At 43.4% G+C, this 25,980-nt stretch overlaps 3 protein-coding genes across 9 annotated transcripts; 1 reads left to right on the top strand and 2 right to left on the bottom strand.

Moving 5' to 3' along the window:
• Nucleotides 1-4,480: 4,480 nt before the first annotated feature.
• c16h3orf38 (chromosome 16 C3orf38 homolog) lies at nucleotides 4,481-7,518 on the bottom strand. Its single transcript, XM_040201079.2, is given in 5 exon segments — nucleotides 4,481-6,273; nucleotides 6,395-6,612; nucleotides 6,975-7,150; nucleotides 7,297-7,445; nucleotides 7,447-7,518. Coding segments are annotated over 5 exon segments (969 nt in total). The 5' UTR covers nucleotides 7,509-7,518; the 3' UTR covers nucleotides 4,481-5,909.
• Nucleotides 6,819-14,718, top strand: LOC120833702 (uncharacterized). Of its 7 annotated transcripts, XM_040201075.2 has the most exons (12): nucleotides 6,842-7,061; nucleotides 7,274-7,350; nucleotides 9,398-9,637; nucleotides 9,784-9,901; nucleotides 10,206-10,358; nucleotides 10,526-10,711; nucleotides 11,415-11,488; nucleotides 11,580-11,777; nucleotides 11,942-12,079; nucleotides 12,174-12,263; nucleotides 12,377-12,520; nucleotides 12,701-14,718. In XM_040201075.2, exons 3-12 carry the CDS (start codon nucleotides 9,398-9,400, stop codon nucleotides 12,827-12,829), a joined length of 1,470 nt encoding a protein of 489 aa, XP_040057009.2. In that variant the 5' UTR covers nucleotides 6,842-7,061; nucleotides 7,274-7,350; the 3' UTR covers nucleotides 12,830-14,718. The 7 variants fall into 7 exon arrangements, with proteins under 7 accessions (XP_077947510.1, XP_040057009.2, XP_040057011.2 ...); XM_040201077.2 differs by lacking the exon at nucleotides 7,274-7,350; XM_040201074.2 differs by lacking the exons at nucleotides 6,842-7,061; nucleotides 7,274-7,350 and adding an exon at nucleotides 7,831-8,221.
• Nucleotides 14,719-14,806: 88 nt separating this feature from the next.
• LOC120833700 (zinc finger protein 654) lies at nucleotides 14,807-24,813 on the bottom strand. The gene is made up of 12 exons (XM_040201073.2): nucleotides 24,568-24,813; nucleotides 23,459-23,604; nucleotides 22,540-22,621; nucleotides 22,196-22,331; nucleotides 21,365-21,567; nucleotides 20,883-21,019; nucleotides 20,576-20,717; nucleotides 20,029-20,313; nucleotides 18,783-19,925; nucleotides 17,719-18,500; nucleotides 16,490-17,556; nucleotides 14,807-16,400 (listed from the first exon to the last, which is right to left on the bottom strand). The coding sequence occupies exons 1-12, from the start codon at nucleotides 24,691-24,693 to the stop codon at nucleotides 16,396-16,398; spliced, it is 4,254 nt and encodes a 1,417-aa protein (XP_040057007.2). The 5' UTR covers nucleotides 24,694-24,813; the 3' UTR covers nucleotides 14,807-16,395.
• Nucleotides 24,814-25,980: the final 1,167 nt, after the last annotated feature.

Genomic DNA, 25,980 nt, shown 5'->3' with positions numbered 1-25,980 from the left:
TGACAGAAGGCAAGAGGCCACAGAGCTCTGCATTATGGGAGGACTTGACTGGCCCCTCAGGTCAACTTAGCCGCTGCTGAAGAGGAGTAGCAGCTTCACTAAGTACGTCATTCTCAACTTTAAAGTACATAAAAGAACACTTAATGATTGATGAAACAAATACATGTGTGCAACACCATATTTTAAAACTCTATGTGACTGTAATGCATCATCCTGAATCAAGGGTGTGTGTTTCTGTGACAAATACTGCAATTGCTTTATTTATTTTCCACACATTTAGCTCCCTATTTGTCTATTAGGGGGAGGCTTCCCTCACCAGTAATGCCACTAAGCTGCTGCACTTTAGCTGATTATGCTACATTTGCTGTGAGGAAAGTGTTTGCGTTTGAGTTCTAATGAATCTAATGAGTCAAAAGTAATAATATGGTGTGATGTGGATTTTTACTGGCAATTTTGAACAAAATCTGTAGCATCGTAATTACTAGGCCACCCTGCCAGCCCAGATGTTGGGAGTTTACCACATGTGGTCCACCTGGTGAGATGAGGGCTATGACTTATGACCAGCAGCTCAGAACAACTTTCTTGTTGTTATCGGATGAGCCGGCGGTGTACTGATGAGTACACAAATACGTAACTTACTATCTCAGTTAAGTGGTAATCCTGCAGAGACTCAGACAAAGTTCATGTTTGATCGGGAAATCCCATCAACTGTATGCCGTTGATATAAATCAGAATTATTGATTCATAGTTTGGCATTAATTCAATTTTAAATGACATTAAAACTGATTTAAGATTTTAAAAAGATATGGAGTGTAATATTCAGAGCATTGCTCAAACAAACATTCCCTCCCACTCGAATGCAATCATTTATTTTGAATAATTATTGCCGGGTCACATAGGTGTGCAAATTGTGAAGAAATCGTACAGACAAAGAAATCTATTTTAAAGAATGTTAAAAAAAAATGTCTCACTGTACATAACATGCAAGGTTGTGTTGGTGCAAATATGCGTTTATATATTTATGTGGGAGTAAGATTGTGTGTGTGTGTAAAGGGAGCTACGGTGGTGGTGGCTTCCTGGGGAATTGAAATTAATGAGTGTAATCAGAAGCAAACAGCGAGCCAGGCAAGGGCAATTAATACAAGCAAGGCGAGCAGAGCTGCTGGTTTGCCCGGCCAGGCGCGGCTGCAGCCGAAGAGATGGAGGATTAAGATGCAACCACAGACAAACTGCACAGCGTTTCCACACACAGCAGATGTCCACGGAGGGAAGGCGCTGGAAGCCTGGCACGGACACGCATCCGCCAACCGGCCGCTCGCTCAGCCCGGCCCAATGCAAGCTGACAACCTCCTGGCAGCGTTCTGATAACACCATCTTCTCTGTTTAGCTCGAGAGCCAAGAGGGAAAGGCCCTCGTCTGGGCCCCCGGCACCGCATTCGAAGGGGACTCGGTGCAAAGCTGCACAGTGGAGCCTCTATGCGAGAGTGGGGAGAGAGACAGAGGAGCATAAAGAGATAAAAAAGAGAGATGGGAGAGAGGGGTCGGGGAGGGGGGTAATTGTGTGCGAGCTCAACTCAAGTTCATCTCAATGTGAGGAACGTGTTTGTTACCTCTATGTTCCCTCCATGATTTTCTGATTGAAACATCCTTGGCTGCATGCGTTCCCTCAAACACGCATAGTTGCTTCAGTGTAAATAAACACATCAGAGCCAGCCGCCTTCAGAAAGGACCCTGCTCTCTTTTAATTGACGCTAAACTAGAGTGTCACCGACCCGGCATCTTTTCACTCAGCCGCTCGCGTTGTTGCCTTGAATGGCGTTCGTTCCCCCGGCGGTCTCGCATTTCCACTGTTTACGTGAGATAATGATGCATGTGTAAGGATACACCGCTGGGCCGAGAGAGGGGTTGATTTGAACTGTGACGGCTGCTTCGAAGGTCCGAACCAATATGCCTTGAAACGGAACAATGATGAAGAATGCGCATAGAAAGTAACGGCTCGGGCTTAAAGGTCGCGTAGGGTCAAACAAACATGAGAACATACCTGATGCCACGTTGTTGTTAAGCTCCTTCCCTCACCGTGCAATGTCCTTAAAATGTAAACTGAACAACCTTTGCTTCCATCTGTAATCTAAGTGGACCTTTACAGGAAAGAAACATGTGGCAAGAATTGACCTGACAAATTGTTGTGATGTAATGTCTCTCTCTTTGGGAACACTCAAAACATCAATACTGTTCACGTATCGGTCACAAAAATCAAATCTCAACAGAGCGTCCGATAGGCCTTCAAAATACAATAAAAAAGTGAAATCCTAACCCCTCTGCAACAGACGATGTGCGTTAAGTTGGAGGGTTGTGGATTGACCTCATTCCCTCCTGCCAGAGTTATGTGACTGTTTCCGTGTGTACTGGTTTATGAAACACTCTCGGGTTGGAGGCCAAGCCCCACGAAAATGACAAAACAACTCGGTCAAAGTTGCGAAACTTTAACAAAACTTTCCTTTAACATGTTTTGTCAGCAGGAGAATTATCATCTCCTATTGATCGAGTCCCTTTCTATTCATAGATCCAGCAGTCTGTAAAGCTTTGTGCTAAAATTTTCTTTAAATCCTTCACAGGTATCAATAAATTACTGACACTTTAATAACTTCTGAAATATGTTCTCTTGTGCCTATGAAAGGCAACAGTGTAACATGTCCCTCTTTTAGAAACCCATTACTTTAATGAAACACAATTCAAAGCGGACAAATTTACTGTCTGCCTGACGGCAGCGGCCAGCGAGAAATTGCCGAGTAACATCAGCTCCCTCAGATTGCGCTGAGGCGTTGATGAGTTTCCTCACGTAATGGTGTAAAATGGATTTGTACCCCCCCACCCCCCCCCACTCTTCTCCCGGCCAGGGATCAAAGTCTTTCTTCTCTCTGCTGTCTGCTGTGGCTTGTCCGCCCTCTTCTGGCCTCAAGTTGCCATGAGGTCAAAACGCATTGACGTTTATCACTGGTCAAAATGAAATGAATATTGACATCATATATGAATATGAGTCATTTCAAATCCCATTGTAAAAGAGTTCATGGGGGCGTTATTTACCTAAAACAAATCCATAGGGGCACATTGAGTATAGTACCCAGCTTGCTATTATATATATATATATATATATATATATATATATATATATATATATATATATATATATATATATATATATACAGTTAATTCAGTCTGTTTAGGATAAATTCTATAAAAACAATAAACACTATAAAGAGGACACTTATTACTCCTTTTCCATATAACCACTACAAGGACTCCTTGAACTCCCTGAAAGAAGCCTGAGTGCCTCTGGGCTCCACTTTAAGAATTACTGCTGCAGACATAAAGAAAAAAAACACTAGCATTAATGGCTCTATAAAGCCATCAGACTGTCAAGAGACAGAAACATGGCTGTAGCTCTTGGTGTTTAATAAAGTAATCTTTAAGATCAGACCAAACATCCAATACTTCACGAAATAGGATAAAGTTTTAAAAAAAATGGATTGACGATTAAGGCAGCAGACTTCATGGTTCACCACTCGTGAGCTATTTCCAAGGCCCATGCATCTAACATGTAGCATGATCTTTATGACAAACACACGTCCCTATTAGAGGACAGGAACGAAAAGAAGAAAAGTAAAAAGCTCTCCGAGTCACAGCCCTCACCAGACGCCACTGCAGCGGTATTTCTGAACCCATGCGGAGGGGCTGCGCCCGTGGCTAAACCACTTATTAAAACGCAGGGAAGCCAAGTGCCATAAAGACAGGAGGCGAGCAGCTTGTTATTATTCTTTCTGAGAGGTGAACAGGCTGAGATCAATGGCCGCTGTGGTCTCCCCTCCACCACAACTATGACCCAGTAAAGCACAAAGGGCCACGTCTCCCCAACCCATGCCGTCACAGATACAAACTATTCCAGGGACCTTTGAAGACAACTGCCAAGAATAATTTCCCACATGTAACATTTCCCACCAAAGCCGCAGAGTCGTACTGGCATATTTGGTGCCCCACCAGGCCCTGACTGCTATGGTAGTATCCATGGAAAATCAGAGCCAATGTAGGAATAAGGAGCCCAATTGAAGCTGGTTACTCATATTGTACATTAGTTATTGTACAATTAATGGGGTATAAGCAATATAGCAAGTGAAATGTGGCTAGAAATGCCAGTTGTTAATGCCGTTATGGAGATAAAATCCCTTTTCTTTCTGCCCGTTAAGTCTCCCTTAAGTTGTTGCTTAGTAGTTTTGTAGTGAACTGAGTAGCGTGTTGAATCCTCTCCTGTCTCACCACTCGGATCCCTCTGATCCAAGGCACGCAGTCCTGCTTCAGCTGCTCGTCACTTCCCACCGGCTGGATGTAGGACGTTAGCTGTTTTGACAAGAGCTAGGCAAATACATGTGCAAGTCATGTGCCATTTCGGGCGGGTGAAGAACAAAATGGCAGTTTACTTCCTGAGCACAGTTAATGAAAGTGTTTATTTATTAGATGTCTGACCACCCAGTAATCATTCACATGTGGTAGTGGGAAGCCTGCACAATGTACACATGCCCTCTGCTGGTGTTTGAATGGGAATTGTTAAAAAAAAAAAAAACATAAGTCGGGGTAAAAAATGCTCATAAAGTACAATCTCACTTACTATGAACATCAGAAACAAACAGTTTCTATGAACATTGTTTTTTCTTTGTATCCTTTGTCAGAAAGAAAAAGGACCTGTTCATCTTCAGAATCCTTCGGTAAATGATGTTCTTCAATTCAGCATCTGCCAGAGGATGTAAAGTTATTAATCACTGCACTGCATCTGGCCTCCTAATGATCAAGTCAAATAATTCATTTTTGTTCTGTTTTGGTTGAGGCCAAATAAAACAGATCATGCAAATTGGCCCAGGATAAATTCAAAATACAGAAAAAAAAATAAGCTCTAAACAACTTGGCTGTCATTCTCCCCCACAGATGTGCTACCAAAATGTGAAATGTTATGAGAATAATCTGATTGAGGCAGCTGGGAGGAATGGATAAATCTGATTTAAATCATATTTTGTCAACAACGATGCCAGAGGCCCGACGACTGTGGTTCGGAAACGGTCACAATTAAATTAATTAATTAGAAAAGGTTGCATCCAAACGACTAACACTTCCTTTCAGAGAAAATATATATATGCTGCTGATGGATAGAAAGGATATCTCATTAGATGTATGAGACACCAGAGCTCTGGGGGCAACCAGTTCAGCAACGAGGAGCTCCTCCATCTGTTCACTGCTCCGATATTTGACACTAGAGATCCCACAACAGGCCTTTGCATGATTACGGTCAGTTTGTGAGGTTCTTTGACACAACACTAATCAGCCATTAACATTGTGGGTTGACCTTTACTCATCCTATGAAAGCACAGCAAACTTGGATTATGTTCAACATTGGAATTGACTTTGTAGTGTCATATAAAAACAAAAAAAACAGCATTCTGCTTGCTAGTATTGACAAGTGTACACATAGGTTGATAAAATCACATCGATATCTTCAATTACATTGTATCTTATTTAAAGGCACATAAAGCACAACTTCTATTAAGGTACAGAATATTTGGAGCAGAAATATTTCCACAACAAGAAGGAACTGAGACTAACATTCTCTGGAAAGCAAGACATTTGGAAACCTTTACTCAAGCTTTGTTGTTTCCTTATGTTACATCAGTGAAGTGAAAATAATTTAGATGTCCACCCGCTTTTACAACTTGACACGCAAAAATAAGGTAGGAGAGGGGTCTGTCCACAAGTCTCCAGGTCTTGACCTCTGAAAAACATTCCTTGGATGAAGTTAGATGAGTAAAAATATATATTTTCCGGGACAAACATTCTCTAGTTAAATAATGTAAAACAAAGTGTGTTTGTCAACTGCAAAGGAGCTGCAATTCGGTTGAGTTGTAACTCAAGGCAGGGGCTACCATATCTGTCCCACCCAGAGCTTCCTTCCCTCTGATCTTCAGGTTGATAAACTTGATCTTCCAGATGTTATTCTCCAGCGGGGAACGGATCAGACCAAAGATTTGCTCAAAAATGCCCAGACAGGCTTTGTCTCTGTGGATGGTCCCAGCTACAGCCACCAGTACCAGGCCGTGGGGGGAGGCCAGAGCCCTAAGGCCATGAGGCTGCAGATTGGGATTGAGGACGAGGTGCTCCTCCTTGATCAAGGCTAGCAGACGAAGGCTAACCAGTTCGGCCCCCAGGAAATCCTCCATCTGTTCGCTGCCAGCTCTGAAAGGGGGGGACATAGGTCCGTTATGGTTCAGCTATAAGCCATTTTCCACAAATCAATCATAACTATTTTAATAAGAAAGATCATCTGCATCTACTAACTACTTAATGACATTCTTACTTGGCGATAAGACGTAGCTTCACATCTGGCCAGAAGTGTTGCGGCCCCCAATCCTGAGGCGGCTGGCCCAGCGAGGGGTTGTGACTGTTTAAGAGTTGGAAGAACCACTGGCAGAACTGCTGGCCCAGTACCAGAGGGTCAAAGTCTACCTCGGCCCTCACCTCCGTGGTCGGCCTCGGTCTAGTCTCATTGCTCTGTCCCGGAAGGCTTTCGTCCGCCTTAAAGACACGAGAGGTTATTAGTACATTAAAAATAGGGCTGTCAATAGATTGAAATGTCAATAGATTGAAATTCATTAATCTTGAATAATGGCGACTAATGAATGTTGTTTATAATGAATGTTTGTTTTTCTAAGACTAAATCTTAAAAGTAATTCTCCATCTTGATGTAACCGAATGTAAGCTAGCGGCACTTTCGTTTCCACGGTCAACTTCCGGTGTACTGATTACTTTTTAGTAGACGTGTTCCAGCACATGCTGAGTAAACAGTGGATTACACCCCAACGAAGTACCACCAGCTTATCCAAATATTCAACCGTATCGACATATAACGGACGGCTAAGCCGACCTCTTGTCTCTACCTTGCCAGACGACCAGAGCTCCAGGGTCCTTTTCACCAGCTGGTGTTTCTCGCTGTTCGACGGCATCACGACGCCCTCTCCGACCAGGTACTTGAATATGAGGTCGCGATGAACCTTCTTCCTTTTCAGGAGCTCCTCGGCAGTTTTAGTGAAGAGGAGGATTGTTTCCGAAGCCTCTACATAAACACATGAGCATCCTATGTTAGGCTGAGGTGAAGGTATACACAATAATTGATATTATTGTTATTAACGAACGTTGACCATAACGCTATGCTTTCTATCTTGCTCCTTGCTAACAGGTAACGATGAAAACATACGATACCTGCCGTATTTTCAACTACTATCATCTTATTCGTGACTGTGTCAGTAAGTGAGAGTAAGTTGTCTTTCGACATTAACTTCAGTATATTTGTACATCCAGCGCGCTCTGTTTTTGACAGGCCTGACATTTTCGCCACCGCAAAAGAAAATTGCTTCTTCTTCCCAAAGATCGTACATTCGCGTCCTGCTAGAAATATGTCCGTGTAGGAACATGTATCAGCGGCGAAACCTTCGCAATATCCGGGAAAACATGGGGTTGCTTTTAATGCCATAGGGATTAATGGTGTCCATGAATAACACATATTTTCAATATGAAACTCTTACTATTTTACCTGAGCATTTACCAACGTAGCATATGTAAGGGAACAAGCCACTAACATTTACCGTAACCTTTTAAGGATCTAGGCTCACGTATTACGTTGGCATTTTGCAACATCGAATACTGCGGTGCATTTTTTATTTGAATTGAGGCAAATGTAAACAACTACTGGTGAATTCAAATAAAAACAATTGCATAAATAATAATAATAATAATAGTGATGATATAAAATAATTTATAAATGTAGACGACTAGGTAGATGAAACAATAATGGTAAAGAGAATATGTCTGGAATGAATTATAGTTCGGGTCGTTTACGAGGCGTACCTGAAGGCATCATGACACAAGCTCACGTTATAAAGTAGCTAATGCGGGCTAGCATCGCTCTCATTTGACACCAGCGGCTAGCATGCGCAATGATGATATACACCCAGTGCAGCTGGGTCATTTACCGGCAGGATAAGTGACCTTCCTGGTGGCGTTACACACAACTTAACGTTACGTACCAACACGCATGTTTTGGTTAACGAGACTAAGGGAAGCAGCTGTGGGATTTTAAATTTGTAATATTGCTTCCGAATTAAGCAAAGTTGTCAATCGCTGAAAGGTAACGTACTGTTTTTATTTTCTTATTACACGTTATCTACGCTCGCTTCTTATCGACATTCCGTATATTGAGTACGGTAACGTTATAATCCACCGTCAAGCGGGACTCGTGTGTCACTGAACGGTTTGAGTGAGAAACGGATTCAAGAATTGTTGATGGTTTGGTTTCTTGTTTATTCGTGTTCATTTATTGCAACTGTCAAATGTGATATTCTCTTCCAAACTCCACAGATCGCAATATAAAGCCTCGCTTTTTGTTAGTAACGATTGACGTTACGTCCCCTTTTTAAAACGTAGCCAACAACTTTAAACTCTAAAACAATAAGTGCCATTTTCACAACTCCGTATTCTCACAGTGACGTAACAATTCTGCCAGATTGTGCTCATCATCCACCATCAACATGTTCAAGACGTGGGGAATTGGTAGAGAAACTGTGTGTGTGTGTGTGTGTGTGTGTGTGTGTGTGTGTGTGTGTGTGTGTGTGTGTGTGTGTGTGTGTGTGTGTGTGTGTGTGTGTGTGTGTGTTGGTGTGTTGATCTGTCCTTCATCAGCATGGACCAATATTGACTAACTGCTGGCCTGAGTCTGTGTCACAACGAATGAGGAACTGCCATTGGCTCACTTCTTACCAAACCAAATCAGTAACATTTCACATCACACCGGCCTTTCTTTCAACACAAGGAAGCGCTAAATGAGCTGAGGGGAATTTGCGTCAGAGATTGCCCCAAAGTCTTTCAAATGCACTTCCTCCACTGTCAATAATCACCCAGAAGTTACAAAGGAACTTTTATGCTGCTGGTTTGAAACTGGTCAGGAGATCGCATTTAAAGCACCGCACCTTAAGGAAATGAATTTAGTTCATTCAGCAGTTTCCCCATCTTGACTGAAAGGACTGGATACAGGTACTAAATATAGATTCAAATATGTAAGCGTCAATCTGTGGCAGATCTCGTTAAAGGAGGGGTTTAGAATAAATCTACAAATTTTACCCATCAAATTTCTTCTCCTAAATGTAGAAAAATATCATTTTGGAAGTAACCTCCCATTCTGCATGCAATACAATATCCAACACAAGCTACGCACATACATATCCACACTACACAAGACCAAAGCTTAATACAACTTCCTAACTAAGCTCAGCCGGTTCTCTCTCTCGTCTCCCCGTTATTGCTGCAGATGGAGGAGTTTGAGGGCAGCGCTCCGGGCCGGGTGACGGTCTACTCAATCCAGGGCTGCCCGCACTGCGTGCAGGCCAAAGCCACCCTCGGACGTCTGGGAGTGCCGGTGTGCGACGTGGATATGGGAAGGCACCCGGAGCTGAGAGCCAGGGTGAAGGAGCTGACGGGACGGAGCTCGGTCCCTCAGATCTTCTTTAACAACATTCACGTCGGGGGCAACGACGACCTGCAGAAATTGGTGAGAAGGGGTGGAAAACCCCTAAAGATAGCGTCCACTTTTTGAAGGATGTGATGCATGTATATAAATATATATTATACCAAATGTGTGTATGATAATTGAAATAAAGTGTAACTTTATGTGATTGGTCGGCTTCACTCCCTCAGGCTCCTGAGGAGCTTCAAAGGTTGGTGAATCTGGTGAAGAAGGAGCCTCTTCCAGCAGATGCTCCACCACTACCGGAGGAGAATCCGCCACAGGACGCGGCGGGGGGGACGGATGGAGGTGAGGCATTTATCACCTCGACACAAAGTACCCTGTCTTTTTCTTCAAGCGTTGAAACGTGTGAGGCGTCGGCTTTGCGGTGGGTTTGAGTAACCGCAGATAGAACCTGGTCACATGCAAACAAAGCGCCTGTCCAAAGAGTTCCGTGCACAGGCTTTTGTGGAGCAAGATCAATTCAGTGTTGCTAACAAATACGGAATCTCTCCATTCATATTGCAAATGATTTGTGTTAGTATGAAGTACTATATACGTGTGTGTTTTTGTGTGTTTTGTCCACGTGTGGCTTGGTTGTTCCTGCCCACAGAGTTTGTGTGTGAGAAAGATGAGTTGGCAGACCTGGTAGGGGACCTCAAACACGCCAACGTGATTGGCAGTCATAGGAGGGGACTGACAGTGTACAAAAAGAGCTTCTCGTGTGATCAACTGGTTGACTGGCTGCAGAAAGAAAAGGGCATGGGTAAGTAAGGCTGCAGACCCGCAGTGAGACGGACTCTCCGTGTTGTGTCCCTTTTTGGATTTGATTGGTTCTAGGGACTCGCTGAACAGTCTCCAGATTCACACAAAGTACATTCAAATCCAGATGTGTCGACAATGACTGTGGATGTGTGTGTGTGTGTGTGCTAGCCAGGGCCGAGGCCAGTAGCACCGGCCAGGCGTTGTTGCAGAAGAAGTACATGGTCAGTGTGCGTGGCTCGGGCCTGCAGGAAGGCAGTTTTGAAGAAGGGAAAGACGCACTGTACAGGCTGCTGGAGGACGACCCAAATTCAGCCCTAAATGCTGGGCAGACGGCCGCGTGCAGCCCCATCCCGGGTAGGTCAGGGCTTTGGGAACCTCCGCCCAGTCTACGCAGACTGGTGGATCAACGCTCTCCGTTGCCTCTCCTTTCTACGCTGCTGGCTTGGTTTGTGTGTCGCGTCAGTGAGCTGAGTGGCAGGAAGAACTGACGTAGAGCTTAGTGGATATAACTGTCATCTGTGGCCTCACGTTTACCTTTTAATAAAATAAACCTCCTGGCGGATGGCTATGATGCAGTTTAAGCACAAAAGGCCATGAAAGGGAGCAGTGTGTTTCATCATATATTTTATGATACATTTTCTGGGCAATTCAGTTGTTTGATTGTTTTATTAAACGTCTACAAACTCTGGAGAAATGAGGAAAAAATGGGCCTCGTATATAAAATCACTTATTTCAAAACCATGTTTTCTTTTCGGCAAGTTTGCTGTCATCTTTTTCATTTATTTCTTAAACGTTTCTTGTTTGTGGTGGTGGTGAGACACGTGACCTGGCTCCGTATTGTATTTCTACCTCATTGTTGCACACGCAACTAACAAGCTGATCTGCGTCGCACAACACAGTCGATTTCTATCTCTGCTTCTTTGCTGTACATGCTTGGTGCTTCGTCTATTTGTCAGCAATGCTCCTTTTTGTCACGAGTGACATTTCCGATTCAATAATCCCATTTGTATGACGTTGAGGTCGGACTGATCTTTCACCTTCCTCGCTCTTCCCCCAGCGGCCGAACTCTCTCTGCTTGTGCGGGAGCTGATTCTGAAATTGTTCTCCGACCACCTCTCCGCCGACGGGAAGGTAAAGTGCTCATTGACTCGTGGCTGCTGAACGCGGGCGCGTGTTGACCGGGCGAAGCGCTAACGGGTCCGTGTCCTACTCGACCCCGCAGTCCGTGGACTACAAGGGCATGCTGGGGAACCCCGCCTTCGACCGCTACTGTGAGCTCGCCGTCCAGCTACAGCGGGTGGAGCTGCTGTCACTGAGTCGGGAGGAGAAGCTGGCCTTCTTCATCAACATCTACAACGCCCTGGTCATCCACGGGTCCCTCCGCCTGGGGGCCCCCACCAACATGTGGCAAAGATACAGAGTAGGTTACGCTTGCCTTTTTAAAAAAAAAATCCTTCAACTTCAAAAGGCAAGCAAAGGAGGATAATAATACTGGGATGATGTTCATTATCTTTTATTCAATCATATGTACTTAACCAGGAATGGATGACAGAAACATTTTTTTTCCCCCCTCTCTATTTCTAGTTTTTCAACTACGTGAGCTACCTGATTGGAGGAGAAGTGTTCACATTGCAGGACATTGAGAACGGCGTTCTGAGAGGGAACCGAAAAGGTGTCGCGCAGCTTCTGAAACCCTTCTCCAAAACCGACCCGCGGCTACAAGTATTCTGTCGAGTCGCAGCTGAACATTTCACCGATTCACCGGCGACCCATCGACGCTTAATAAATCATGCGATGTTCCCTGCTTGTCCTCCAGGTGGCCCTTCCAGATGCTGAGCCCCTCATCCACTTTGCGTTGAACTGCGGCGCGAAGGGCTGCCCTCCAATTAAAACGTATACTCCACAGGTAAGCAGATTAAAGACAAATACTATGGGGGCGTCTTTGGTATCTGCAACTTATCGAATATATTAGGAGCTCGAAGGGTCCAAAATCCCTTCTGATCTACTCGACTTCATCAGGACATCGACGGCCAGCTGCGCACGGCGGCCGAGGCCTTCCTGGAGAACGACGAAGCCTGTTTGGTGGATTCCGGGAAAAGTGAAGTGCGGCTCAGTCAAATATTCAAGTGGTACAAAGCTGACTTTGGGGGAACTGATGAAAAGGTAGTTCTACTAAGTCAGTTACAAGTAAACGTCCTGCATTCATTAATATTCATGTTGTATACGCTTTCACAATAATAATGTATCGTAACGCCTTTCTTGTATATGTGCCTCCCAAAATGCAGGGGAGCAGAAGTTAGAAATGAAAATACTGGACCTCACTGTTCGTTCTCTCCCCTGCAGCTGCTGAACTGGGTGCTGGAGCACATGGGCGACTCTCCGAAGAAGACCAGCCTGCAGGGTGTCCTCTCCGCGGGGAAGACCAAAGTCAGCTTCCTCCCCTACGACTGGGGCACCAACAGCTCCCACTGAGCACAGACCACACACACACACGCATTCACGTCCAGCTATACGCAAAGTCTCTCCGCATTTGTCTGCTTTCTACTGAGCTGCATCTTCTGATTAACCGGGTTGGTGATGATGATGATGATGATGTGCTTGCCTAATGCAATCCAATGGTCCTCAACCATGCAAATGGTTTTTATGCAATATAAACTGTAAATCCAAGCGGTGGGAGGGGCACTTTTGCACTGTACCATCGACTCGTACTAATTTTTATTTTTTTTGGCTCATTCTAGCTTTAAGGTCATGTGTTGTTGGAAGCTGCATCAACTTAATTGGCTTCAAAGTAAAAGCGGTGAGCTGGCAGAAATGATTTTGCACACTTTGTTCTGCAGCTGACTAACCGGATGAGATACACATTAAGCGTGTTATTGACTCCCCATATTAATGTCTTGTGTAAAATGTCAAAGCCTGAACATTTCCCAGATTATGTGAGTAAATTAACAGCCAACAACGGCGTTCTTTATAGTTATTATATTGTCAATCTTTACAATGGTTTCCATGATCTCCAGTCCTTTACTAATATGTCCACACTCAGGAATTATATTCATTTTTCAAAGCTATTTTTTTCTTTCTCCGGATAAACACCCTCTAAGATGCTGCTGTGGTCACAGGTTGGACCATACCTGTGGCTATGGGGGTGGGAGTGGGGGGGGCTCCTCTTATAGGCTCCAATCACTGAGTAAAAATAGAACGTGCTTCCTGTTTCGAGCGCACAGGCCGATGCAGTGCTCGGGATTTTGGCCCTTTAATACCTAATTTTATAGTAGTATTTTGTTTTGTCTCTCTGCCCCTCTTTTTGATCCAGGTCTTCCATTTTAAATGAAAAAGAGCTACTGATGTTTTGTAAAAGATATTTGTAATGATCACAACTACATCCCTGACACTTGCATGTTTATTAACAAATTTGAATGCTGTTGAGACATATTTGCACCTTTTTACTTACAATGTGGTCTGTGAAAATATTTTCATAGCATTTCATTTCTTCAGAAGTTAATTGTAGCAGTTTGTGTGGATTGATTTTGTGTCCACGCAGGCTTTCTGAACTGTACAGGATCTTTTTCTTTTTTTTTTTTTTTTTTTCAATCATTGAAATTCAACTAAATCTGTTTTTCATTTCACCTGGCCTTAAACGTTTTTAAGACCCTTTTTATCATATATCTTCCAGTGTGACTGCCATACATTTACTTAATTGAATTTAATGTTTATGATTATAAGGAGTGTGTAGCTTGGAAAACCTTTTTTCTGCCACCGTTGTTTCCATAATTGAAGGTTTTTCCGCATCTCAGGTCAGAAGAAAATGTGAGAGAAAACAACATTGGGTTGCTGTCCTCAGCGTGATGCACGTTGTGTATCACGCTGCCCCGTGTGCACAGTCTGTGCCCTTTAGGAAAGACACTGTCCTACACGTTACGGTTTCTTTGTTCTTAGGGTTTAAGTAGCACCAAACATCAGTCCAAGGAAACTTGTATTAAAACTGCAGCGCATTTGCTTCACAAGACACTAGAAGAATCACCGATCTCGTAGCAGGAGGTGCTGATTTGTTTCTGGCCTTAACCTCATCCACGAGAAACAGTTTGACCGTAACGTAAGAGATTCAACCCTGCACCTCTGTTTCAGCTAAAGACGGTGGACATGAACACTTGGAGTGGGACAAAGTGGACAGAAAAAAGGTTTGGTTTACCTTTATTGATCATCCTGTACTCTCAATTACCTCATTTATCGGGAAAAGTGTGATGCAAAAGGTTTTTTAAACCAGCAATTCAAATATACTATTTTCCTCTTTCCTTGGAGTCAACAATAAAGCAATATGTTTATGAATAATTATGCAATGCTGAAATAAAATACGTTATCTGCTCCCTTGCTGTATTATGATTACATGTAAAATATACTTTGAATCAGATAACACAAAGGAAAAAAACTTGCAACTAATAAACAATATAATTATTGGCAACATTAGTTTAATTTGTTTATTAAAACAAATCACAAGTCATTTTCTTTAAGAAAAATAGATAAGGAATCAATACCTTTACAAATCCAATATATTAACATTTGTACATATAAATAAGCAATTCCATAAAAAGATGAACAGATCAACCATCTCAAGTACACACACACAACAGACGACCAATGTGACACATTCTGTCACACTGATGATCGTGGTGTCAAACAGAGTAAAAAGAAAACATTTAGAGCAAAGTGGCACCGTATGACGGATGGAGTATTGATCTTTACCTACAGTCCAACACTGAGATTCACACTCCGCACAAATGCAGTGGTGAATTCTTTACTGCAGAGGATAATATTGAGTCAGTATGAAGGCAGATTTATATGGTTTCAGACATTTTGGTAAAAGCTTAGATGAGTTAGTGAATCTTGAAAAATAGACCAAGATGAACCCGATCCTGCTTTAGAACCTAAAGGACCGAAACGTCTCCGTTTGAAAAGCTGCTGCAGGAGAGAACGCTTTATAGCGTTTATTTGGAATTCAAATCAAATTGGACAGATGTGGAGAGAAGACTCGCCCACTGCTGCTCTACCATTTGTGTACAATTTGTTAGGAAGACAACGATATTTGCCCAAACACGAGAAGGCAACACTCAATCAGCTCATCTTCACTATTTCATGCAGCTGCAAGGACTTTTTTTTTTAATATACTTTATGTGGACAACACAAAGGACTTAAAAATCTTAAACTGGAGCCATTTGGCATAAAATTTGAACACCACAGGCGTAAAAAGCCAGATGTTCAAAAAGTCCCTCCGTCACTCCAAAGCATGAGGGGGAAATATAAACTCAAAGCCAGATTAATACCAGTGCATTCTTTCCCCCAAATAAATGTCAGGTCCATTTATTTTTCTAAATGAAGAATATTTAAGGAACCATTTGTCAATAATCTCCAAAATCAAGACTTGGAAGAATTACTTAAATCGAGAGCCATCACATCTTCCGCCGCAAACTAGACACGCCTCCCCACTCTACCTGGACTGAAAACACCTCACAAATTGGAGCACTTAAATTGTACTTATGATGGCTCTCATCCACAGCAAGTTGTAAATCGGCTTATTTGATGAAATTGCACTTTGTTTCTGGTTCTTCTGAGTTTGTATTCTTATGGTTGAAATTCACTTATTGCAAGTCGCTTTGGATAAAAGCGTCAGCTAAATGACAGACGTAATGAAAATTCATCTCAACAAAATTGATTAAACACATATTTCAGTGAGATGTACTCTGTGTTACTATAACATCATGGTGTGGCAAGTCCAGCAAATGTTTGTCACAAAAAGTTGTTTGAAATACTGTGGTATCATGTATGTGGTATACATGGTATCTGTACACGGACAACCATTCAATCAATTTAACTGAGAAAGAAATCAAACCATTAACCATTTTGGCACATATTTTCCTTTTGTTTACAAACTGGTATTCAATACTGAGTCGCAGCATAAGCAAAGGGCGCCGGCGTTCCTTTATCTCTGATGCTTGCCCTGAGCCGCGAGGAGCACCTGGTTACCATGGTTGCGGCTCCTCTCACCACTAACCTAAGAAAGAAGAGGGGAAAGTGATTACAGAGTGTTAAAGTGGGTTAGAAAGCTCCTTGCAGTAAGATGCACCTCACAGGCAGACTTACTGTCATCGTCTGAGTCGAAGCCAAAGAGCGAGGAGCAGGTGTTCAGGCTCTTGTGTTTCTGCAATTCCTCTACGGTGGCGAAAGAAGAAAGACATTTGTCACAGCGACGCCGGGTCTTCTGCGCCGAGCTCACATTCTCCTCCGCCTGCTGCTTTTCCGAGCCGGCCTCCTTGTTTTTCTTGTTGCTCCAGTAGACGTTTTTCTTCGGAGCGACCTCCTCATTGGACCGCCTCTTGCGCATCGACAGCATGGATTCGTCGAGGTAAGTGGAGGGCGGCGGCCGGATGAAGGGCGCTTTGACAAAGGTGGCGTACGCGGGGTCCTCGGGTTTAAAGGTCTTGTGCTCAGTGATGTGCGGCTCGCCCAGCGTCTTCTGGACGCCCTCGGACAAAGTGGACATCTCCTCGAGGTCTCGGACGTTCAAGGGGTCCCACTCGATGGGCGTTTTCTTCCGGCAGCTCTTACTTGGAGCTGATGGAGCAGCGTGACAAGCAAAAATATTTGCCTGCAACAGCCCGGGCCTCGTCTCTCCCTCGTGTCCATTGACGGCGTCTTGGCGCCCATCCGTGGGCTCGTGGCCGACTGCGTTTCCGGAGCCATTGTGAGGTTTGGACGGGTCGTGACTACTGTCTGGGACATTTACTTTGCAAAGCTGGTCCTCGGTTTTGGTCATTTCTCTGAAAGCTTCCAGATGACCGGGGATCGGACTTTCTCTCTGGGCCTTTTTACTCTGAAGCCATAAATCTTCCACCTTCACTCTCTGCTTCCATGGAGCTTCTTCACTCTCCTTCACCTGTCTGCTGGGTCCCAACTCCAGTTCTTCTTTCTGAGGCGCCGGGATGTAGTGTCTCCACTCGTGGTCGTAGAGACCTTGAGCGCTGGAGAAGATCTTCTCACAGTCTGTGACTGAACATTGAGGTCTGAAGGGCTGGTGAGTTTTCACATGGTCCTTCAGGTCCTGCAGTGTGGAGAAGCGCTGCTTACACTCCAGGTGGTAGCAGAAGTGCTGGAGAGCGGTACCGTGGAGCTTCATGTGGTCCTTATAATGCTGGAGAAACTGTATCTGCCTGTGGGAGGAAAGCAAAGTGAGCCCAATGACAACCTTCCTCTAGCACCAAAACTACCCCGCCACTCAGTTTTAGATAATGGAGCAGATGCATGCGTGAAGAGGATCACACTCAACTCTAGACGAGGACGTTTGTGACTCTTTGATATGCAGAAGGTCTTACCTGAGGCATAGGGTGCACTTGTGTTTGGTCCACACAAACGTCTTCTCCAGCACCTTCTCTTCGCTGATGTGGCATTTAAGGGCATGCTTTGTTAGCGTGGCGCTGATCTTCAGGAATACTCGATCACAGGACTCCGAGGGGCACAGGTGATACGTGTCCGCACCGCAGCAGTTTTCTCCGGCCGGCTTCTCCTCCTCCTCCACCTCCTCCACCACCACGGATGGATTCCTCACAGTCACCGTGCCATTGTCGATGACGACCTGCTCGTCGTTGAATTCCACCAGCTTAGACGGTCTCGCATCGGGGTTCTTGCACCTCTTGTGGAGCACAGATGTCTTTTTGATGAGCGAGCGGAGGTTTCGGATGATCCGATCTTCCCTCTTGAGCGCCGGCGCTTTGGTCTTGCCTCCGGATTTCTGTCCGGGCGCTTCCTCTGCCGAAATACAAGTCTGATTTTCATTCGGAGGCGGACTCTTATTTTTCACATCACGTACTGCTCCATTGGCAGCAGGAATGTCCTCAGTGCACGGCTGCCTCACGGGGGGTTTCTGCTTGCTCATTTCATCAATGTGGTCCAGAATGTGCTTTTTGGCAAAGGGGAGCTGTTTGAAGCGTTTTCCACAGAGAATACACTCGAGTTTCCCACTCTTAAGGTGCGACAGAGCATGCCTCATAATATTCAGGCCTTTGTAGTCTTTGCGGCAGAGGTCGCAGTGGTACGTCAAGTGGGCGTATTGTTGAGTGCGGCGGACTTTGTCCTTGCACGTTCCCTTGGCTTTCACCTGGAGGGAAGACAACAAACCACCAACATAAGTTCAACAGAAAAGCAGAACAACAGACAATTCCAAAAGGACACTAGAACCCTCCCACGCGTTTCCTTATTAATATCCGCGTGTCAAAGAGCTCCTCCTGAATGACCGTTTTCAAAAGGACTGTCCACACAAGCGGTCCACTGCAGTGGAGTCAAGGCAAAATGCATCAAACAAGGCACAATAAAGACATGTTAGTTTGTTATCCATGTGCCCAGTAATTATGAAGACGTTATTTAGTGAAGAACAACTGACCTCAGTGTTCAACACTTCCGTTTCCTCTGTGGACTGGGCCTCCTGTTCTGTGTCGCCATTCACCTCCTCTGGTGCCAAGGACTCAGGAGGTTTCTCACCATCGGGCTTTTTGAATTTGAGAGAGTAGTTGTGTAGCACTTCAATCGGGCAAACCAGTAACTTTAAGGGTGGACCATCAAGTTCAGGACCCGCATCAACAGATGGAACAGCCGCTTGAGGCTCCTCGGAAAGAGCTTCACTAAACTGTGTTTGAGATCCCTTTGGGTTTTTTTCTATGGGACTGCTACTGCAGACCAAGTCCGGGTGTTTCTCAAGTTCATTTTCCCTCTCAAGATTATCCATCTGCTCGAATCGATTCTCTTTCCGTTGGCTCTTTGGTTCAAGTTCGTTCTCCAGCTGAGGCATATCCGGCTCTCGGTCATCCGTGTCAGTTATATCCTCAAAACAAAACTCTTCCTCAGAGACACACAATTCATTATCAGGGTAGGAGAGTTCCATTTTCTGTAAAGGCTTCCGTCCACGTTTTTTCCCTTTGCTCTTGACCTTATTCTCCGAGACTTTGACCTTCTTCTCTTTGACTGGCTGCACCTGCTCCAGCCTCGGAAGACCCTGCAACCATCTTTTCTTCCAGCCCTTTCTTTTCAAGATTTGGCTCTTCACACATCTAGACAAGTATTCTCTCTTGCGGTTAAGCGGGGCTTTTACAATGGCGGCGTTTTCAATGTTAGCTTTCACGTGCCTTAGTGAATACACAGGCTTGTGGCCATAAGACGTTGCTTTGAGGTTGTATTTGAACTCTGGATCATCACCGCGGTCGGCCTCATCATCAGACAAAGATTGGTTTCTGCTTCGCAGGCGTTTTCTCCATTTTCTCCTCTTCAGAAGAACAATATTTGATGGGGCAACACACTTTTTCCCCCCTCTAGCCACGGAGCGCTGGCCGGGATCATGGCCTTGTGCGCATGAGTCATTTACACGTGCATTTATTAACAGTTCTTCACGGTTTCCCTTCTCCTCTTCCTCCTCCATCTCGCTGAGAACAACAGCCTTCATGACCTTGTCGCTCATCAACCCCAAGCAGTGAGTCCTGAGGGTCATGAGGTTCCAAAACTCCGGGTCAAAACACAGCTGCTCCTTGAGCATCTAAAAAGCAAAAGACAAACATTTTAGGCATGAATCATAACGGTAATACAGCCAATTAGACCATCAGATCTGATAACATAGTCCCCTCTTCACCACCTCCCACCTGCACAATGTGGAAGCGAACGCTGGTCCTGACGGGGCTGTTTTGGGGATGCGGCTCCTGGTCGGGATGCATGTACAGCAGGCACACCGTCCGGTAAGCTTCCAGGGTGCGCTCCTGGCAGAAGACCAGCAGGGCGCACGCTCGACAGATCTCCAGGTCGTGAGGTAGCAGGAAGGCGATGGTCTTGCAGACGAGGGACCGGGTAACACCGTCAGCTTGCGTGTCGCCCAGCTGCAGGGCTCTGGCGCAAAGCTCCACGCAGACCGGGACTCCTTCAACCCCCAGCTGTCCAAAAACAAACATCTGGTTAAAACACGGTGACATGGTAGGTAGAACAATCATGAGGGTCAAGATGAAGAAGGTCTCATCATGACTCAAAAGAGAGGCTTTTGTATCTCGGGCAGCGTAAACGGATATTTTCGTCTGATTTGTTTCCGCTGTAACTGTCTTCACACATTCCAGATGCAAGTTTCCAACATTGTGCTAAATATACAACTTGTCCTAAGAAACAACATGGAAAATGAAGATGCTGTGGCGTTGGCCGCACCTCTGTGGTGACCAGTTTGATGAAGGGGAAGATGGCTCTGACGTTAGTGGCAGAAGAGGCCAACTGCAAACACTCGGCCAGGAAACCACGTGTGGAGGGATGGGCCCTAAGGTGCAACCTGCTCCAGATGAACACCAGGTCCCTGCAAGAGGCAGAACAGGCCAAAGACGTCGCTTACATGCTTTGATCAAACAACAACGGTTCAAGTTGAGGGGGTACCAAGCAAAATAAAAGAAATATAAAACATTGCCTCACTTTACTACTAGACCTGGGTAAATTGGAGTACATGTCTGAAGGTTATTCTCACCAGATGTAGTACATGTCTCCATTGTGTAGCTGCTGGGTGAGGAAAGCTTTGCATAGGGACAACAGAAGCTCATCTTTCTCAACGCTCTCTGTGTTGCAAATGATCTCCACAGCATCACGGCCATCGATCTCCGCCATCTGTGGAAGGAGACATGTAGATGTCTTCAGATACACATACAGGCATTAAATAAATACACCAACTCCTAAATAAATCTAAATGGATTACAATCAATGTGGTACATCAGGAACACAAGAATCATCTATTCCATGAGGTGCTCATTCTTACAGCTTCCAATCATACATACAATCAGCTGAGAAATTTCACTATCATTTAAATGCAGCATTTTAATAATGAGTCATGTTTTGTTTATTAATAATTACAATAGTAATTATTACTGTTCCATCTATGAAGAAAACATGTGAATACAATTTAAAAAATAAACAGAATGCCTCACATCCGTCGCGAGTCGTTTTGTCTCCTACCTCCTTGTGAAGGTGCTCATGCAGTGAGGCCTTGTAGAGGCAGGTCAGGTAGGCCTGATGGAAGTACAGATGTTTTCCAGCCTCGCTATTCTCCAGGCAGCTTTTGGACAGGGCCATCGCCTCCTGCATTCGCTCACAGGCTTGCAAATAGCGAATCCGCAGCTCAAAGAAGACCGGCAACTCGGAGCTTAAGTAGTCATCGACTGCATGGAGGGGGATTACATGAGTTAATATGTATGACACACATACAGATGCTGCTTAGGGTAAAGCTAAATAATAACTAGGATATGTTTGAGGCCAATTATTTACTGGCCCTTCAGTTGTGTTATTCCCTGATCTGAGGTTAGAGGTTTGATATATTGTAAAAAAATGTAAAACAAATTAAGAAACATTGTGTAAGTCGGCTGCTAGTTGATATATTTTGTGATTTACCATATATTTTTAGATGAAATGCAACATCGCATTAAAAACTGCTTTTATTTTTGACCAAATAACAGAAATGACACATGCATTTTAACCTGGCAGCATGCAAGCTGTTTAGCTGTTTTCAAGTCTATAAAAAAAACTGCAGCAGCTGAGCAGCAAACTCTGTTTGTGGATTGATGGTATAATGATTAGTGATGGCTTGTCCATGTTACAACAGGAAACAATCCGTATCAATCAGCACTGCTGCTCCACAGAGCTGTGTGTGCTCACCTCTCCTCTTGTACCAGTACCTTTCAGTTAAACTTATTACGTTGGTTGTAGAAATAGCTACTCTGGTCACTAGATCTGGTGATCCAGCTGACAATTAAGTATGAAGTAAGCCAAAGAATGCGGCCATGAGCCTACCTTCTTTTAATGTCAAGTTGGCCTCTTTCAGGATTCCCTGAAGCACCAGATTCTCCCATGGGCCTCCTGCTTTGATGATCAGCTTCACGTGCTGAAGGTAGATGTTCCTGTGCCTCTGGAGCTGAGAGTGGCACTCCTGCAAGAGCATTCAAAACGTCCATTTATTTTTTTCTTCATGTTCTATGACCAATCACAACCATTACTTTTACGATATGTTGGTTAATTGAATGTATATAGATGGAATTCTAGTAGAAGTGCTGGGAACTTTTATTGAACAGTCACAATTTACTAATGAAAGTGTGAGTAAGAAAAACAGAGCCTTGGCACACGTGCGTTTTTGTTACCTGAAAGGAATCAAGAATGTCTTTTAAAGGCTCTTCCACAAATTCTTCCTTGCTAAAAAACAGCATCAGTTCAAAAAAGCTCCTGAAAGGCAACGAGAGGAACATTAGTTTGCCAAAAGACATCTCACAGTAAGAAAGAAAATATCTTATTCCATAAAAACCATCAAACCTTTAGAAGTACTCTTCAAGTGTTACTCTCAAAAAACAAGCAATAATCATCCGCTAATCCAAGCAAAAAGCGTTCAAATTATAGGTCGCAGAAAAAATGTTGGATTACGTGACCAAAATAGTAAACGATATTCAAACCCGGCTAACATGTTCACTATGGTATGTGGTTTAGTTTAATATTACTTGTGGCTAGTCAAACCGTAGGCTAAGACTTGCCCTGTAAAACTCATAGCATGAGGTTTATTCGTCACTCTAAACATCAACAAACAGTCTCCCAACAAGCTCATAGGTCACACTCCTAAGACACTGATTTTTCTGTGTAAAATGTGCTTATTTGGAAATTCACAAGATTGATAAAGCAGCAAACTATTTTTTATGTATAAGTACAGTCAGGTCATGGCATCTTGAGAAAAGAACAAAGTCTTCCTCCCTTTGCCTGCGGACCGTCTCTGTGCTTCGGTTACGTAGCCTGTCCGGCTGTGTGTGCTTGTTCGTAGATGGGAGTAACTGAACTCTGACCGACAACGCAGTTCCGACCCACTTTTGTCAGCGTGGAAGTACAACATCACCATCACCTCCCTCCCCCAACCCTCCCCCAGGTTAACACTGCATCGAGATGATGGTTAACTACCAGCCGCCGGTTTAGCCCGCTATGTTGACAGCTTTTGGAGGCAATTCTTTTATCACGTTCTGAATTTCAAATTTAGCAGGACAAACAAAAATGGCACTTTACATGTGACAAACTACTCACAGGGCCATACTGCTGAGAACATAGTGGATGTGGTGACAGTCATCGGGGAAAGCAGCGGTGGCTTTGGTGAAACTGCAGAGTGCCGTCCGCAACACCTTCAGCTGAGGGAGGGGAACTTGCCATTGCCCTGTGTACTCCTCCACCAGCTGTGCAGGGAGAACACAGACATGTAGAAATATGAAATATATTCCAGTTGATCATAGGTGTTTTTTTTCTCCTCAGGTAAATATTTTTTTTTTCAAAAAAGCCCAACCATGGTTTGTTTTAAAGTACATGAAAATATCACATGTTTGTGTTGACAATAACTGTCATGTCACTTAAACGTGTATTGCTGTGGCCATGGAAACCGAACACTACTTAAACCACTCAAACCTACATCCGAAATCTGGCCCACCGACTAGAGAATAATAATTTAGCTTGATCGACCTTTACTGTTACAAACAAGGCTGAAATCAAACTGACATAATGTAATATAACACCGCGGCACATACAATGGATTCAGTCTGGTGACTTACAGTAAGTTGTCGTACTCATAACATTAAAGGATTGTTGATAATCAAGTTCCCCGGTGGTGACTTTGTAACACATTGTTCGGAATGAAACGTCAACGCTGAGGCAAGAGGTGTCCGGTTATGCGAGACTAGTAAACACTTATTTAACGTTAAGTTAAATGGAATTAGACAACAAGCAGTAAAAAAAAGGGTTGTATTCCTTTTAAAACAAAGTTGTAATAATAACCAATAGCTTAACTAAATACATTTTGTTAGAAGCCCCATGTTAACCTCATTCCATTAATAAGTTTAACTTTATTGCTTGAAGTTAACGTTAGCTACAAAGCTAACTAGCTAAGCTAAATATATCATATATCGGATAGGCCTATTCCGAGGAACTCGGGTAGCCTACCATAACAAGTAACCTCGCCAGACGTAACAGTTTGTATCCCTCTTCATGTCATTAACATTACATCCTTTGAATATGACGGGCTGTACACAGTCTTGGCTACACAATGACGACAAACATAAAGCTACGTTAGCTAGCAAAGCTATTAGCTTTAGCGGTAAACAGACGCTGATTTTGGAGATCATTTTAGAAAATGGAGACGAGCGTACCTCACAAAACTCAGAGCAATAGCCTTTGCTTTTCAGAGACGACTCGTTGCTGCAATGTCTGTCGCACAACGTGTCCAGGGCTAATTCTAGTCTGTCTGTTTCCAAATCACTTTCGCTGTCCGCCATACTGTCTGCTGTATCCAGCGCATAGTCAAAGTTGCCAGACCTGAAAGTAGCGTCCTCGTATCCCACAACAAACCTGGCAACCCTATAATTACAGCAATCACGTAATTACAAACAATCACGTTCAGCCATTTCCAATGTTTCTTGATGAAAAATAGGTCAAAACATTATTTGAAAAAAAAGTAAAAAAATATTAGGTCGAAACATGCTTTGAAAAAAATGTTATAGTGTAAATGTGTCGTTGAAAAACATAAACGGTCATAAATATAAGTTGAATAATGTCATGGGGAAAAAAGTCAAAAAATAATATGTCAAAAAGGTTTTGAAAAAACATCTAAAAGTAAAAGAAAACATTTTGGTTGAAAAAAATGTTTTATAAAGAAAATCATAAACGATTAGGTTGAAAGATTTCATGGAAAAAAAGTTGAAATATGTGAGGTCAAAAAGGCAGTCGAAATTTTAAAAATGTCAAAATCAGAATATCTTATGTTCTTAAGTACTTTCACAGCGATCAGATCAGTAGACTATTGTGACATTTAATATTGCATTAATGAAACCATTTTAAGCTAGAATTCACCAGGAGTCATTTTGGAGTGTTACAGAGTTACACAATTAGGGATTAATTTTATTCAAGTATTTATTCAATTACATGTCGAAGCAGAAGGTGTACAACAATTTTGAAAAACTTGAACAAAACACAAAGATAGTTTAGCTTGTTGATCCTCTCTCCAGTCAGTCTAAAAGGTATTTACAATTCAACTAGTAGCAAATAGTGCCGGTAACAAAACAGCAAAACAGAGCATTCCCCCCAAAGCTTCCTCATCAACAGTAATTGATTATCAGGAGTAATTTACTGTTAGTGAATCATTTTTTACCCTTAAATAAATTAACACATTTTTTTAAAGGCCTGGCTGATTCAGTGATATGTATCATCTTCTCTTTGCCAAATATGGGTAAAGTAATAATACTGTAATAAGATTTCTGGCTAGCCTATGGAAGCTAAATTCTGGCATTTAGTGTTTTATTTGCTGTTCTCTTTTACAGTAAGTCTTGTATATTTAAAAAAATAAGCAAACATATATTTCCCATTAAGCCGAGCCTATGTGACATGAATTTCATCAATTTCATGTCCTCAGATTCATGAATCTCTGTCATGGCCAAATGTTGAACCTGTAAAGCCAACTGGAAAGACTGCAGTCTTGTTAACAGCCACAAGAGGGCAGCATCACATCAGAATATGGAAATAACTTAAAATAGAATGGGGCAGTAAAATATTGGGTTGCAGTGTAT

The sequence above is a fragment of the Gasterosteus aculeatus genome, chromosome 16 (assembly GCF_964276395.1).
Source record: "Gasterosteus aculeatus chromosome 16, fGasAcu3.hap1.1, whole genome shotgun sequence".
NCBI lineage: Eukaryota > Metazoa > Chordata > Actinopteri > Perciformes > Gasterosteidae > Gasterosteus > Gasterosteus aculeatus.
This window is presented reverse-complemented; position numbering and strand designations above follow the sequence as displayed.